The sequence below is a fragment of the Nycticebus coucang genome, chromosome 20 (assembly GCF_027406575.1).
Source record: "Nycticebus coucang isolate mNycCou1 chromosome 20, mNycCou1.pri, whole genome shotgun sequence".
Lineage (NCBI taxonomy): Eukaryota > Metazoa > Chordata > Mammalia > Primates > Lorisidae > Nycticebus > Nycticebus coucang.
The window spans coordinates 40,900,698-40,918,576 of NC_069799.1; the positions used below are offsets into that span (position 1 = coordinate 40,900,698).

At 41.5% G+C, this 17,879-nt stretch overlaps 1 protein-coding gene across 2 annotated transcripts in view; it reads left to right on the forward strand.

Moving 5' to 3' along the window:
* Positions 1-17,879, forward strand: part of CUL2 (cullin 2) — a 97,888-nt gene that overhangs the window by 11,156 nt on the left and 68,853 nt on the right. For both annotated transcript variants that reach the window (XM_053572939.1, XM_053572938.1), the window contains exons 2-3: positions 12,010-12,149; positions 13,924-14,026. In XM_053572939.1, the coding sequence (XP_053428914.1) occupies positions 12,031-12,149; positions 13,924-14,026 (222 nt within the window). In that variant the 5' untranslated portion in view covers positions 12,010-12,030. The remainder of the gene's footprint in view (positions 1-12,009; positions 12,150-13,923; positions 14,027-17,879) is intronic.

Consider the following 17,879-nt stretch of genomic DNA (forward strand, 5'->3'; position numbering starts at 1 on the left):
TATATATTTTTTGAGACAGTGTCAAGCTGTCACCCTAGGTAGAATGCCACAGTGTCACAGCTCATAGCAACCTTCAGCTCTTAGGCTCAAGCCTCCTCTTGCCTCAGCCTCCCCAGTAGCTGGGACTACAGGCACCCACCACAACACCCGGCTATTTTTAGAGATGGGATCTCACTCTAGGTTAGGCTGGTCTCAAACTCCTGAGCTCAGACTGTCCACTTGCCTCAGCTTTCCAGAGTGCTAGGATTACAGGCGTGAACCACCTCACCCAGCCAGATTTATAAATACTTTCTTCTATTCTGTGGTTTGTTATTTTATTCTTTTGGTAGGGCCTTTGCATGTATTTTTTTTTTTTTTTTAAGAGTCAGAGTTTCACTTTTTCACCCTTGGTAGAGTGCGGTGGCATCATAGCTCACAGCAACCTCCAACTCCTGGGCTTATGCGATTCTCTTGCCTCAGCCTCCCGAGTAGCTGGGACTATAGGCTTTTTTTGAGACAGAGTTTCACTATGTCACCCTCCATAGAGTGCTGGGGCATCACAGCTCACAGCAACCTTAAACTCTTGGGTTTAAGCGATTCTGTTGTCTCAGCCTCCCAAGTAGCTGATACTACAGGCGCCCACTACAACGTCCAGCTTTTTTTTGCTGCAGTTGTCGGTGTTTAGTTGGCCTGGGCCAAATTCGAACCTGCCACCCTCCGTGTTTGTGGCTGGTGCTGTAACCACTGTGCTACAGGCGCCAAACCCTTTGCATGAACGTTTTAATTTGGGTGATGACTAGCATGTCTGCCTTTTGTTGCTCATGCATTTGCTGTTATGTAGTATATCCAGGAAATCATTGCTAAATCCAATGTCATGAAGCTTTTCCCTTGTGTTTTCTTCTAAGGCTTTTATTGTTTAACTTTTATTTAAGTTTTGGTCCATTTTGAGTAAAATTTTTTTTTTTTTTTTTAAGTCTCACTCTGTCATCTTGTCTAGAATGCAGTGGCATCAGCCTAGTTCACAGCAACCTTGAACTCCTGGTTTAAATGATCTTTCTGTCTCAGCCTCCTGAATAACTGGGACTATTAGCCTACCACAATGCTTGGCTAATTCATTTATTTATTTATTTATTTTAAGTAGAGATGGGGTCTCATTCTTTCTCAGGCTGGCATTATGAGTTAATTTTTGTATATAGTGGAAGGTAAGGACAAAATATATTGTAGGGATCAGCAGTTTATGGCTTTATATTGGCACTTCCAGGTAGGTAGATATTTTAAACTTTGACTAGCTTGTAAGTTAATTTTTAGGCAACTAAAATGAGAGTAATTTTTTTGTTTCGAGACTGAGTCTCACTTTATCGCCCTTGGTAGAGTCCCGTGGCATCACACAGCTCACAGCAACCTCCAACTCCTGGCCTTAGGCGATTCTCTTGCCTCAGCCTTCCGAGTAGCTGGGATTACAGGAGCCCACCCCAGAGCCCAGCTATTTTTTTGTTGCAGTTTGGCCGGGGCCGGGTTTGAACCCGCCACCCAAAATGAGAGTAATTTTAAGGACGATCATCAAGATGAAGGAATTTGTATAACATTCTAATTAAAGGGATTCTATTTCTTCTTACCTAAAATATAGGCCTTAAAACAAAGTGGTTTTGAGAGAAATGGAATGAAGGAAAACCTTTTTGCTTTTTTTAAGTGAGACAGGGTTTCACTGTCTTGTCCAGGCTGGAATGCAGTGGCATCATCAGAGTTCAGTGCAACATCAAACCACTGGGCTCAAGCAGTCCTCCTGCCTTAACCTTCTGAGTAGCTGGGACTATACACCACTACCCCTAGTTTATTTTCTTCTATTTTTAGTAGAGATGGGGGTCTGGCTTTGCTCAGGCTAGTCTCAAGCAAGCCTCCTGCCTTGGCCTCCCAGCATGCTAGGATTATAGGAGTGAGCTACTGTGCCTGGCTAGAATACATACCAGTGTTATATTTCTTAGATTAGTGCTCTTTTTTTTAAGCTTTTTGATTTTTTATGTGCCTTTTTCCTTATACTTATGAAAACATTAATGATGTTGATGATGAGAATAATTTTTACAGTTTCATTCTGATAAATTGTAAATATAGATACAAAAGGAATAAAATAATATATCTCCAAGTCCGTGTCACTCATTAATTATTGTCAACTCTGAGTAAGCAGTTTAATTTTTTTTTTTTTTTGAGACAGTCTCACTTTGTCACCCTCAGCAGAGTGTTGTGGCATCATATCTCATAGCAACCTCAAACTCTTGGCTCAAGCCATCCTCTTGCCTAAGCCTCCCAAGTAGCTGGGACTACAGGCACCCATTAGAATGCCTGGCTATTTTTAGAGATGGGGTCTTATACTTGCTCAGGCTGGTCTTGAACTTCTCATTTTCACATGCAGTTTGTTGATTATCCAGTAGTTTCTGACAATATTCATTTTGCTGATTTTTAGGTTAGAGGGTTAGCAAAGCTTGTGTATATAGTATGTATTGAACAAAAGGCATGCAGAAGGCCTTTAATAAATGGCAGTTGAAGAAAATGGTAAAATCAGTGCAGTTGCTTTTTCTTATCAGTAAATATTGTAACTTTTTGTTATCAAAACCTTAAATGAAGGCTGGGTGTGGTGGTTCATGCCTATAATCCTAGCACTCTTGGAGGCCAAAACAGGCAGATTGCTTGACTTTAGGAGGTAGAGATCAGCCTGAGCAAGAGCAAGACCCCATCTCTACCAAAAGGAGAAAAATTAGCCAGGCATTGTGGTGGGTTCCTGTAGGCCCAACTACTTGGAAGCTGAGGCATCACTTGAGCGCAAGAATTTGAGGTTGCTGTGACCTATGATGACACCACGGCACTCAACAAAGTGAGACTCTGTTTCAAAAAAAAAAAAACAGGCTCAGCACTTGTAGCTTGGTGGTTAGGCACTGGCCACATGCACCGGGGCTAGTGGGTTCCATCCCAGCCTGGTCCAGCTAAACAAAAAATAGCCAGGCGTGTTGTGGTGGGGCCTGTAGTCCCAGGTACTCAGGAAGCTGAGGCAAGAGAACCACTTTGAGCCCAGGAGTTTGAGATTGCTGTGATGTTACGACACTCTACTAAGGGTGACATAGTGAGACTTTGTCTCAAAAAAAAAAGGAAAGAAAAAAACTTTAAATGGGCTTGGTGCCTGTAGCACAGTGGTTATGGCAGCAGCCACATACACTGAAGCTGACAAGTTCAAACCCGGCCTGGGCCAGCTAAACAACAACCACCATAACAAAAAAATAGCCAGGCGTTGTGGTGGGCACCTGTAGTCCCAGCTACTTGGGAGCCTGAGGCAAGAGAATCACTTAAGCCCAGGAGTTTGAGGTTGCTGTGAGCTGTGACGCCACAGCACTCTACCAAGGGCGACAGCTTGAGATTCTATCTCAAAAAGCAAAAGCAAAAAAAAAAAAAAAACTTAAATGAAAAACTTTATTAAAGGTAGTGTGAAATGAGTTTGCTAATAACATTTGAAAACACATTTAGCTTAAAATTACCGATATTAAGTTAGGTATGCATGTCATATCAAACATTAGAGTGTGTTATAAGTTCAAGGAATGAAATGCTATAAGGTCAAAGCTTTTTGTATTAATATGGAATGCTTTACTAAATATACTCTTAAGAAAAAAAGCAAAGTATATAACAATGTGATTAGTATGCCATTTATATAAGAACGATTATATATATTATTTATGTCAAAAGGAATAACAAACCATATGCATAAAATACCCCTAGGAACATACCCTACTTACTACCTACCTCCAGTGATGGAAGCTGGTAACTAGATTATGCAGAAGTAGGGGAAAGACTGAAATTTTGTTCTATGCAGTGATGTGAATGTACCTATTCTCCCTTCCATCCTCATTAAATTACTCTAAATTTTTTGGTAGGATTTCTATAATTCACTTTTTTTTTTTTGAGACAGAGTCTCACTATGTCACCCTCGGTAGAGTTCCTTGGCATCACAGCTCACAGCTCAAAGCAACCTCAAACTCTTGGGCATAAGTGATTGTCTTGCCTCAGCCTCCCAAGTATCTAAGACAATAGGTGCCCGTCACAATGCCCAGCTATTTGTTTGTTGTTGTTGCAGTTGTCATTGTTGTTTAGCTGGCCTGGGCTGGGTTGGAACCCGCCAGCCTCGGTGCATGTGACCGACGCCATAACCACTGTGCTATGGGTGCAGAGCCTATAATTCACTTTTTAAATGCATGGCAGCTTTATTGAGATATACGTCACATACCATTCAATATACCCATTTGAAGTGTACAGTTGAGTGTTTTTTAGTATATTTGCAGAGTTGTGCAACTATCATGGCAGTCACTTCTAGAACATTTTCATCCATTAGCAGTCACTTCCTCCTCAAGTTCCCTAGGCAACCACTAATCTATCTCTGTGTCTATAGATTTTCCTATTCTGGGTATTCCATATAAAGAGAATCATACAATATGTGGTCTTTTGTGACCTACTTCATTCACATAGTATAGTGTTCTTGAGGTTCATCTACATTGTAGTGTATATGAGTATTTCATTTCCTTGTATTGCTGATTGCTATTTTGTTATAAGGCCATAATGCAATTTATTTGTCCATTTATCCATTGAGAAATGTTTGAGTTATTTCTACTTTTTGGTTTTTTTTTTTTTTTGTAGAGACAGAGTCTCACTTTACCGCCTTCAGTAGAGTGCCCTGATGTCACAGGACTCACAGCAATCTCTAGCTCTAGGGCTTCCGCGATTCTCCTGCCTCAGCCTCCCGAGCAGCTGGGATTACAGGCGCCCGCCACAATGCCCGGCTATTTTTTGGTTGCAGTTCAGCCGGGGCTGGGTTTGAATCCGCCACCCTCAGTATATGGGGCCGGCGCCCTACTCACTGAGCCACAGGCGCCACACTACTTTTTGGTTTTTATGAATAATGCTGCTACAAACATTTGTTTGTCAGCTTTTGTGTGAAAATATTTTCACTTTTCGTGGGTATATACCTACAAATAGAATTGCTGATTCATATGGTAACTCTATGTTTGTATAGTTCACTTTTGTGATTATTTAATTTATTATTGGCTCGGCGCCTGTGGCTCAAGCGGCTAAGGCACCAGTCACATACATCTGAGCTGGCGGGTTCGAATCCAGCCCGGGGCCTGCCAAACAACAATGATGGCTGTAACCAAAAAAAATACCCTGTTTCCCCGAAAATAAGAGTCTTATTTTAAGGTGTGCTCCCAAAGATGTGCTAGGTCTTATTTTCAGGGGACGTCTTATCTTTCCTGTAAGTAGGTCTTATTTTCAGAGGATGTCTTATTTTCAGGGAAACAGGGTAGCTGGGCATTGTGGCGGGCGCCTGTGGTCCCAGCTACTTGGGAGGCTGAGGCAAGAGAATCGCTTAAGCCCAGGAGTTGGAGGTTTCTGTGAGCTAAGATGCCATGGCACTCTACCCCGGCTGACAGCTTGAGGCTCTGTCTCAAAAAAAAAAAAAAATTATTATTATTATTGACAGTCATGTGTATTTAGAAAGGGTACTGTGAGAAAATCTAATCAATCAGTGTTCTCAACATGTATTAATTTCACAGATACTATATTTATTAAGGTTGACAATGTTTTCTGTAAATAGGCAATTAGATATTTATTTTTATTTTGTAATGCTTTAAAAATTTGAAGCCTATGTTTTATGTTTAGGGCCCATAACGATCAGGGGCCCCAGACACTGTACTTGTGTACCTAAGTGCTGAAATCTCTGTCACTGCAAGAGTGGAACTCAGAAGAAAGCTAAAGGAGGTTATGGTAGTGTGAGGTTTGAACTTTGCAGATAATTGATGGGACATGGTCTAAATGAGGGGTGATGGGGATCCCTAGGAATATGCAGGAATAAAGCACCAAGCTCATGTATTTTTATGAGTTGTGTGATAGCTTGGGAGGAGGAAACAGTGAAGCAGTTGCAGTCCTGTCTCTTTCCTTGCCCGATCTCTTTCATGTCCTTGTGTAAACTCTCCAGGTTGTCATCATTTAAATGATTTCAAGGAAATGAAGATGTGGCTTGGCGCCTGTAGCAAGTGGTTACAGTGCCAGCCACATACACCAAAGTTGGCAGGTTTGAACCCAGCCTGGGCCAGCTAAAACAACAATGACAACTGCAACAACAACAACAACAAGAAAATAGCCGGGCGTTGTGGCAGGTGCCTGTAGTCTCAGCTACTTGGGAGGCTGAGGCAAGAGAATCACTGAAGCCCAAGAATTGGAGGTGGCTGTGAGCTGTGATGCCACGGCACTCTACCGAGGGTGACATAGTAGGACTCTGTCTCAAAAAGAAAAAAAAAAAAAAAAGAAAATGAAGACATTTTAAGTTTTTTTATTTTCTTATCTTTTTTAGAGATAGAGTCTCACTTTATTACCCAACCTCCAACTCCTGGGCTTAGGCAATTCTCTTGCCTCAGCCTCCCGAGCAGCTGGGACTACAGGCGCCCGCCACAGCGCCCGGCTATTTTTTAGTTGTAGTTCGGCCAGGGCCAGATTTGAACCTGTCGGCACCCTACCCACTGAGCCACAGGCGCCACCTGACATTTTAAGTTTTTTTAGTTACATGGGCTTTAGGGCAAACAGAGAATATACTAGAGCATTTCAGTGTACTTTCTGCATTGGCTTGTCAGGTTGTTTGCTTATTATTATTTTTTTATTTTTTGAGACAGAGTCTCACTGAGTCACCCTTGGTAGAGTGCAGTGGTGTCACAGCTCACAGCAACCTCAAACTCTTGGGCTTAAATGATTCTCTTGCCTCAGCCTCCCAGTAGCTGGGACTACAGGTGCCCCCCACAAAACCCAGCTATTTTTTTTGTTGTTGTTATTATTGTAATTGTCACTGTTTGGCAGGCCTGGGCTGGGTTCGAACCTGCCAGCTCTGGTGCATGTGAGCTACAGGCACCGAGCCAAGTCAAAAACTGTTTTTTGGCCACTGTATCTGAACCTAGAATAGTATCACTGAAAATGTTAGCAAGGTGGTACATTTGTACATAGCAGATGAGAGCACAGGCCCCAGCATTGTTCTCAGTCCTGATGTACCATTACATAGCTCTGTGACCTTAAACAAGTTTCTTTTTTTTTTTCCCTCCAAGTATGTAAAAAGAACATCTTTTTTTTTTTTTTTTTTTTTAGAGACAGAGTCTCACTTTGTTACCCTCGGTAGAGTGCTGCGGCATCACAGCTCACAGCAACCTCAAACTCTTGGTTTTAGGCGATTCTCTTGCCTCAGCCTCCCAAGTAGCAGGGACTACAAGTGCCTGCCACAATGCCCGGCTATTTTTTTATTGCAGTTTGGCCGGGGCCAGGTTCAAACCCATCACCCTCGGTATATGGGGCTGGCACTCTACTCACTGAGCCACAGGCACCACCCATAAATAGAACATCTTAATTTTCTTTCTCCTTCCTTCTTCCTTCCATCATCCCTTCTTTTCTTCTAAGAAGAAACATCTTTATTTTATTATTTTTTGAGACAGTGTCCTTGCTCCATGGCCCAGGCTAGAGTTCAGTGGCATCATCATAGCTTACTATAACCTCAGACAGTTCAACTGGGTTCAGATGATCCGTCCCCATCAACCTTTTGAACAGATGAGACTCATAGTCATGTGCTACCACACCTGACTAATTTTTTTTCAGTTTTTGTAGAGACTCACTCAGGCTGCTATCGAACACTTGGACTCCTAGATGAGATTATAGGCATGAGCCACCAGAGCTGGCCTGAGCAAGTTTCTTAATCACCCTGTGACTTGGTTTTCTTATGCAAAAAATGGAGAGAACTGTGGGACCTACCTATCAGGTTGTTGAAAGGATTAAATTAGCTTATGCAGTTAATGCACTTAGAATAGGGCTTAGCCTGTAGTAAGCACTATGTTTTAATTCTGAAACGTCTGATTTTGCGTCAACAGTTTATTGTATCCTCACACCTGTAATCCTAGCACTCTGGGAGAACAAAGTGGGTGGATTGCTGGAGCTCAGGAGTTTGAGACCAGCCTGAGCAAGAGCGAGACCCCATCTCTACTAAAAATAGAAAAACTGAGGCAAGAGGCTCTCTTGAGCCCAAGAGTTGGAGGTTGCTGTGAGCTATGACACCTCTATGCAGGGTGACAGCTTGAGACTCTGTCTTTAAAAAAAAAAAAAAAGTTTATTGAGAATAAACTTCATATATAAAGTATGTAAGAATTAGTACAGTTACTAAGAAAATGCCATGAAGGCTACGTTGAACAGTTTGATGAGAATATTTCAGATTGTATATGAAACTCGCAAATTGTACCCCTTGATTGCACTAATGTACACAGCTATAGTTTAACAATAAAAAAAAAAAGAATTAGTACAGTTAGTCAAAGTATGCCTAAACTATTGACATAGTTTTTCCATCTGAACAGTAGCCTGTTTATGCCAGCGGTGAAGAAGCCTTGAGAGCAAATGGCAATGAAGTTACAAAAGATGTTATCCGCAGCTTGTTGGGAGTTGAGCACTTTTCCTTGCAAGAAGTAGTCCAAAGCCTGGAAGCAGCGGTAGTTGGTGCAAAGTCTGGCGGAGAAGGTGGATGACAGTTTCCAAGTCTAGCTTCACTTCTGTAGTTTGAGCAAAGTTTATGGGACATGTGATCCAGCTTTGGACTGGTTTGTCTCTATTGACCAGTCTCGCTGCTTAATCACAAGCATCCTCATCATGTCGTCCATTGGGGTGCAGTGGACATCTGCTGTAATCTATTGGCCCGGTTTCATGCGGCTGTAGTGACCATCAAACAGACACTGTTAGGATTTGGGGGTGAATATTTGATTTTGGACTGTGTTTTTGCAGTTCATCTTTATCCAGCCACTGTGCCAAATGCTTGTGATTGTCAAAAAGAATCCATTTTCATCACACGTTAACAGTATGGTGTAGAAATGGTTTGCCTTTATGTTGGGAGAGCAAAGAAAGGCGAGAAGAATTTGAGATTTCTCTTGTGATGCTTGTTTAATTCATGAGGAACCCATCTATCCAGCTTCTTTATTTTACTTTGGCAATTTGTTTCAAATGGTCCAATATTGTTGGAGTAGCGATGTCAAACCTTGCTACTAATTCATGCACAGGTTGAGATGAATTCACTTCCACTATAACTTTGAGCTCATTATTATCTACCTTGGTCTCAAGTCTTCCACATAGCTCATTTTCAAGATTAAAATCACCCAAACTGAACCTCTCAAACATCCGCACTGCATTGGTGCCATGATGGAACTCATATTTGAAAAATAAGAGGAATTTTTTACTTACTCATGGTTTCACAAAAATTGCTGTAAAAAAAAATCAAAAGATAATGACAAGCCAAAAAGCCATGAGTTTGAAAGAAATGAGGATGTACCTTTACAAAAAAATACCCCATATGAAATGTCAAAGTGAAATGTCAGAGCTGTCAAACTTAGTACTTAAGAAAATCGGACACTTCTTACTTAATAACCTAGTAGATGTAACAGCTGTTATTTCTGCTGAGAGCCTGGATCCAGGGCATTTGCAGGGTTGCACAGTAATAGATAGATTCAGGAAATACTCAGGAGCACAGTAGTTGGATAAGATGTGGCGAATAGGAAGAGGAGTGACAGTTCATTCCCTAATTTACAGCCAAGTAAAATTGGTAGGTTTTTCCATAGCCTCCTCCCTACCCCCTACCCTTTGCACAAGAAATTACTGCTATTCCATTCTAGATGGTTCAGGAAAAAATTGAAGGTAAAGAGATGGAGCCATTGGTATGTACTTTGTTGCCCTCTGTAGAGTGCTATGGTGTCATAGATCACAGCAACCTCAAACTCTTGGGCTCAAGCGATTCTCTCTCTCTCTCTTTTTTTTTTTTTTTTGAGACAGAGTCTCACTATGTCTCCCTCGGTAGAGTACCATGGCATCACAGCTCACAGCAACTTCAAACTCTTGGGCTTAAGTGATTATCTTGCCTCAGCCTCCCAAGTAGCTGGGACTATAGGCATCCTCAACAACGTCCAGCTATTCTCTGGTGGTGGTTGTCATGTGGCTGGTGCCCTAATCACTGAGCTACGGGCACTGAGCCTCAAGTGCTTCTCTTGTCTCAGCTGGAACTACAGGTGCCTGCCACGGTGCCCCACTGTTTTAGAGGTGAGGTCTTGTTCTGGCTCAGGCTGATCTTAAACTGGTGAGCTCCAGCAATCCACCCGCCTTGGCCTCCCAAAGTGCTGGGATTACAGGCATGAGCCACCGCACACGGTCCCCTTACACTTTTTGAGAACTACAACCTACATCCCTGCCTCAGGCCATGGTCAGGTGGGGCAGGGGAGTGCCCTTTGTTCTGTACCACTAAAGATGGGATGAATCCAGGTGGCAATGTTGAGATTGACTTAGCCAAGATGGGAATCCAGGCAGTGGTCCCAAGATCATCTTAGCTGAAGATAGGACTGATCAGAACTACAAAAGCTTGTTACTTCTGCTCAGAAGGAAGATTCTGCCAGCCTCTTTGTCTGTGGATCAGTCTTCTGATGTGGCCTTGGGGACAAGTTCTGAAGTCTTGGGTAACATTTTTCTTTGAATTTTTTCCGCCACCCCCATCCCCAAGGATTTTATTCCAAGTTTATTTGTGGGGCTCCTCTTGCGTTCTTTCTTCTCAGGATAGAAACTGGAAGTGCCTGTGGTGGTTTATAGCTCCAGGGTAGCTGTTCTCCACTCCATCTCCTTTGCTCTTTATGTCCCGTTCCCTCTTACCCATTGTTGCTCCCCACCATTTTTCCTCACTGTGGGAGACAAGAGAAAAGATACTTCATCCCTGTTTTACTTTGGCCACAGATTAGGTTGGTGTTTCACAGTCCTGCTAACAAGGGGTGAGTTTGCAGAGGTTGTTAAAACACCAGAAAAGCATTCCTTTGGGCAATTCAGTTTAACTTACAAAGTTTTTCTTTTAATTCTGTTCTTCCAAAGCGATCTTGGGAAAGATTGAGAATCTAGCTTGAACTAAGTTTCTACCTTTTTGTTCTAGAAGTCAGCTACTGTCCTGTAAAGTCCTATCAAGTTCACTGGAACTGGGGTTCCATGCTAGAGCTGTGCTTCTCACTAGAGAAGTCGGTGCATATAAGCCAAGAAGCTGAGAAGGAGCCTAAAACTCTCTGCTGTGATCTTGGCATTTCTTTGAAATCTTTAATTTTTATTTATTGATTGATTGAGTCTCACTCTGTTGCCCTGGATAGAGTGCTGTAGCGTCAGAGCTCACAGCACCTCAATTCCTGGGCTCAAGCAATCCTCTTGCCTCAGCCTCCCAAGGAGCTGGGACTACAGGCATCTGTGACACTGCCTGGCTAATTTTTTTATTTTTAGTAGAGATGGGGTCTTGCTCTGGCTCAGGCTGGTCTCGAACTCCTGAGCTCAAGCAATCCTCCCGCCTTGGCCTTGCAGAGTGCTAGGATTACAGATGTGAACTGGCTGCGGCTGGCTTGAAATCTTAAAGGTCATGTGAATTTTGCATTCTACCCATATTTACTATCTGTTTTAATATAAATGTAAATTTCCTGCCTCATCTGTTACCAACACTGATGCTCCAGGAAGATAAACCCTTTCATTTTCTTGTGTCTTTTCATATTCCTTTGATACTACCACTTTCTCCAGTTTTAGAGTGTCGACATTGAAGGTTTGGGGCCAACACTTTTTTTGTTGAGTGTCCTGCCTATTTTCCATGATGGGATTTGGCTCTGCGGTTAACTGGTCCCAGCTTCTTTCCCTCAGCATGTTCAGTGTGGATTATATATCTGTGAAGCAGTACCCTTAGTCATAAGTAATTTTACTAAAAGCTTTCCATTTGTAAAATTTGTAATAAATGTAAATGGTCTATGAAATTTCTTGTCCAGATAGTTATGAAAAGATGGTAGTCCATGTTCAGTCTGTCCTTACTATGTACCAGGTTCTGTTCTTATTCCATTCATGTATCATGCTATTTAATTATGTGGTGCTTTAAAAATAATTAGCGACACTTGCAGAATTCATGCTAATGCAGTTATTGTTTTTGATTGACAGATTCAACACTAACCTTGCACAATGTCCTTGAAACCAAGAGTAGTAGATTTTGATGAAACATGGAACAAACTTTTAACTACTATCAAAGCTGTTGTCATGTTGGAATACGTCGAAAGAGCAACTTGGAACGATCGCTTCTCGTATCCTTTTAGTGGCTGCTTGTTCTAAAATTGATAAATTTGGGGTGGCGCCTGCGGTTCAGTGAGTAGGGCACCAGCCCTGTATATCTGGTGTGGCGGGTTCAAACCTGGCCCCGGCCAAACCGAGACAAAAAATAGCTGGGCGTTGTGGCGGGCGCCTGTAGTCCCAGCTGCTCTGGAGGCTGAGGCAAGAGAATCGCCTAAGTCCAAGAGCTGGCGGTTGCTGTGAGCTGTGATGCCACAGCACTCTACCAAGGGCAATGGAGTGAGACTCTGTCTCTTAAAAAAAAAATAAATAGGGCGGCGCCTATGGCTCAGTGAGTAGGGCGCCGGCCCCATATGCCGAGGGTGGTGGGTTCAAACCCAGCCCCGGCCAAACTGCAACAGAAAAATAGCCGGGCATTGTGGCGGGTGCCTGTAGTCCCAGCTGCTTGGGAGGCTGAGGCAAGAGAATCGCGTAAGCCCAAGAGTTAGAGGTTGCTGTGAGCCGTGTGACGCCACGGCACTCTACCTGGGGGCGGTACAGTGAGACTCTGTCTCTACAAAAAAAAAAATAATAATAAAAAAAAATAAATAAAATTGATAAACTTGTTGGAAAATGAGAACAAGTTTAAGCTTATATAAATGGTAGAACTTCCAGTGTAAGTATTTTCAACTGTATTATTCTTTTATTTTTTTATTTGTAGTTTTTGGCCGGGGCTGGGTTTGAACCCGCCACCTCCGGCATATGGGACTGGCGCCCTACTCCTTGAGCCACAGGCGCCGCCAACTATATTATTCTTTACATTTCCAAGTTCACCATCTCTTTTGTGGTGGTCAATATTTGATAATTTTTCATTCAACAACTATTTATTTAGTACATAGTATCTGTCAGGTATTACTTTAGGCTTTGGGAATACAGTTGTGAACGAAAAAAACTCCTTTCTTTCCATTGTAATAAGGGATACACCCCCGGTGATGCCTAGCAAGGTACTTAGTTGGTATTCAAAAACTTAATTGATTGATTGATACTGTTATTCGTACTACATCTCTTCTAATAGAATAAATGCTGAGGGACAGTGGATAGGTTGTAGTATATCCTGAGTAATTCTTCGGTTTCTTAGAATTGCTCAGACATGTCTGCCTCTTTCCTTAGCCCTTTGTTGATGCTGCGCTTATATCCATTCTCACATAAACCTTATTCTGTAGGTTTCTGGGTAATTTGATTTTCTAGAGAACCCCTTTGGATTTTAAGCTCTTTTTTTTTTTTTTGTAGAGACAGAGTCTCACTTTATGGCCCTCGGGTAGAGTGCCGTGGCCTCACACAGCTCACAGCAACCTCCAACTCCTGGCTTACGTGATTCTCTTGCCTCAGCCTCCCGAGTAGCTGGGACTACAGGCGCCCGCCACAACGCCCGGCTATTTTTTGGTTGCAGTTTGGCCAGGGCCGGGTTTGAACCCGCCACCCTCGGTATATGGGGCCGGCGCCTTACTGACTGAGCCACAGGCGCTGCCCTGGATTTTAAGCTCTTTAAAAAGGAACCACTTTCCTCATGATGACTTTAAATAATTTTCAGCAAATACTTGTTGAATGAATCCTATTGTGCGGTGTAAGTACATGGTTAAAGTAAGCCTGATTATGCGTTTCCCTTTGGTCATATATATGACAATATTATGTATATCGTAAGACTAAATCAGAAAAAAAGAAATGATTTTTCATTTAATGCCAAGTGAGTTAAATTTCATCTTAAAATTGTATCACCAATGAATATGAAAACCTTAATAATATAACTAGAGATATCTATGCTTTATGTGTGGCCTATCCTGAACCCCTTGGAGAAAGACTTTATACAGAAACTAAGATTTTTTTGGAAAATCACGTTCGGCATTTGCACAAGGTAAGGAATGATCTATCTGCAATATAAGTGTGAAGTTTTGTGTTTTTTTTTTTTTTTTGATACAGTCTGACTCTGTCTCCCTGGGTAGAATGCCGTGGTGTCATAGCTCATAGCAACCTCAAATTCTTGGGCTCAAGCAATCCTCTGGCCTCGGCCTCAGCCTCAGCTTCCCCAGTAGCTGGGACTACAGGTGTGAACCTTCACACTGGGTTTACTTTTCTAATTTTTTTTTAGTAGAAATAGGGTTTCATTCTTGCTCAGGCTGGTCTTGAACACTTGCACTCAGGAGATTTACCCCCTGGGCCTCCCAGAGTGCTAGGATTACAGGCATGAGCCAGTGCACGCAGCCTGATATAAATATTTTTATAGCTATGTAGTTATTGAATAGTTTGCTGTTTTCTCGAATAATTCATTGTTTTTCAGTGCAGGACATATTTGTTTTGTTTTGTAAATATTATTTTCTAAACATATAGTGTATGTAAGTTTGTGTGCATATACTTTTATATATATGAGTAAATAAAAGATTTTGGATTAAACATTATGATGATGTTAGGTTCTCCAAGGGAAGTCAGTTTTCTTGTTCAAGATAATTTAACTAGTAAATGAAGGAGCAAGGTGAACTCAAGATTTGTTGAGTTTTAAAATGTACTCTTAGCCTTGGTGCCCATAGCACAGTGGTTATGGCTCTAGCCACATACACCAAGGCGGATTCCAACCTGGCCCCAGCCTGCTAAACTGCAATGACAACTGTAACAAAAAATAGCCGGGTGTTGTGGTGGGCGCCTGTAGTCCCAGCTGCTTGGGAGGCTGAGCAAGAGAATCATTTAAGCCCAGGAGTTTGAGGTTGCTGGGAGCTGTGATGGCACAGCATTCCACTAAGGGCGATATAGACTCTGTCTCAAAAATAAATAAATAAATAAATAGAATGTGCTCCTAAAGAAAAAAAAAATGTGCTCCTGTATCCTCTGGCTGGTGTTTATACAGCCAAGTTTTCTCTTACTTTTGATCCCTATCTCTTGGTAAATCTCTATATTATTTTCAATATTTTAGCTGCTTTTTCATATGTTATATAAAGTCTTTCAAAATCTAAAATTAAAAAGGGAAATGGTAAACGGTGATATAAGTGGTCTCTGTAACCAATTATTCTGCATGCCAAAGACAGATCTGTGTATAAACACTGAATTTTGCAATATAGACAGTCCCTGGGTTACAGATGACCCACATAATGGCGTTCCATACTTGCACATGGGCTCCTAAGACTCCCCATCAGCATGATTTATAATTAAATAATTAGATTACTAATTGGGAACTAATTTCTTCCACACAGGTAAACAGATCTGCATGGCGTAAGCAGTTTGATAGTGCAGCATCTTTATATTAACAGCTAGTTTCACTGTACATACAGTTGCTAGGCACAGTATCACTTTCATCTTAACTTTCTTATTTGATTTTGAGTCTGTGTTTACCCTTACAATCATGCCTCCCAAGCAAAAGTCTATTGCAAGTCCAGATGATCCTGCAGTGAAGAGAAAGGTAATTACAATGGATTTGCTTTCAGAGAAAGGCCAGATGCCATCATTCATTGGGAAAGCATTGGGCATTTGTTGCTTAAATATAAAGGATACAGTGAGAATACTGGAGCATGTGAGAGGCAGTACTCTTATGAAAGCATCAATTATTACTAAGTGTAGTAGATTAATTATTGAAATGGAGAGGTTATTATTGATTTGGTTAGAAAATCAAAATAAGAATAGGATTTGTATTAGCCTAGGAATTAAAAGATCACAGTAGTTTCTGTAACTCCTTATTACAACTTATGGATAATTATTGGTGTTACAGTATTATACCATATTATTATTACCAAACGTGAGCCATCATTGTATTATTGTTATTATTACTGTTGCCACTGTACATGCGCTGTTCCTCAGGGATCCAGGTTGCATGCAAACCTGACCTGAAAATGATCTCAGAAGGGTATTTTATCCATAACCCTGGGACCATCTGTATTGTGCTGTAGACGGCATTTCTAATGAGCTTATCGGGAAGGGGATGAGCTAATTTGTTGCCCGGGCCAGAATTTTCTTTTTTTTTAATATTCTAGATAGAATCTTGACTGTAGTGGTTATTAGCTGTTGGGACCAAGAATAACTTACTTACCAACTTTATTGAGCTTTAAACTTCTTTAGCTATAAAATGAGAACAACATAATTTATATAAATTGTCTAACCCTGCCAAGGGCTGGGAGTATACCCTTAAAAGTAGAAAGAACCCATGATGCCAGATTTGCAAAATAGTAGAGAATTCTCATATCCTTTTCAACAACTTCTTCTTTTTTTTTTAACGTTTTATTTATTTATTTATTTATTTTTTTTATAGAGACAGAGTCTCACTTTATGGCCCTCGGTAGAGTGCCATGGCCTCACACAGCTCACAGCAACCTCCAACTCCTGGGCTTAAGTGATTCTCTTGCCTCAGCCTCCCAAGCAGCTGGGACTATAGGCGCCTGCCACAACGCCCGGCTATTTTTTGGTTGCAGTTCGGCCGGGGCCAGGTTTGAACCCGCCACCCTCGGTATATGGGGCCGGCTCCTTACCGACTGAGCCATAGGCGCCGCCCTCAACAACTTCTTAATGTTAACATCTTACATAAAATGGTAGCATTATTAAAACTGAGAAATTAACATTGGCATAATTCTGTAATTTAGAAGCATTGTGAAGAAGTTTTATGAAAGATTGCAAAACTTAACATAAATTGTTACATAGCTAACAGAATTAAAGCCGTTTCACCTGAAAAGAAAAAAAAAGCTGTTTCATGGAAATTTGATTTGGTTGAGGGAGTAAACTTTTTTTCATTAGTAAAGTGTTGCATTACTATTATGGATGATTTAGAACAGGGGTTTCCAACCTTCCCTTTGCCTCACATTGGAAGATGAGTTACTTTGGGGCACACCTTAAATATACAAACACTAATGAAAGCTGATTAACAAAAAAAGGGGTCTGAGCGGTGCCTGTGACTCAGTGGGTAGGGCACCACCCCCCCATACTGAGGGTGGCGGGTTCGAACCCGGCCCCGGCCAAACTGCAACAAAAAAAAATAACCGGGCGTTCTAGCATGTGCCCGTAGTCCCAGCTATGCAGGAGGCTGAGGCAAGAGACTCGCCTAAGCCCAGGAGTTGGAAGTTGCTGTGAACTATGATGCCACGGCATTCTACCAAGAGCAATAAAATGAGACTCTGTCTCTAAAACAAAAACAAAAGAGTCTGTGCATACTTTTCATGATATCTGACACCAGAGGTAAGTGAAAAAAGTCCTCACAAAACAGCTGCAGCCTTCTGGCTGCAGGTTGGACACCTCTGATTTAGAACATACAGAGTAGAAAAAGAACACGAACATTGCCCATAATATACCTTTGGAAATAACCAGTGTTCTTTTTTTTTTTTTTTTGCTGGTTTTTTTTTTTTGGCCAGGGATGGGTTTGAACCCACTACCTCTGGCATATGGGGGCTGGTGCCCTACTCCTTTGAGCCACAGGCACTGCCCCAGTGTTCTTATTTTTGATGTAAGAAACAAATAAGATACACTTATTTACTTAAGTGTATCTCTTTTAGTGTATACATGTACTAATATATACTTAATTCTATGAGGACATCCTTGTAGCTAAATTACTGTTGTATAACTAAGTTGTCTACAGGATAAATCCCTAGACATGGAATTGCTGGGTCATACACATTTTTATTATTTTTGACATATATTAACAAATTATGCTGGTTTATGTTATATCTAACCAGTAGCAGTACTTCACATAAGGGTTCCCTATTCTCTAGCATTATTGAGTAGTTACTATTTATAATTTA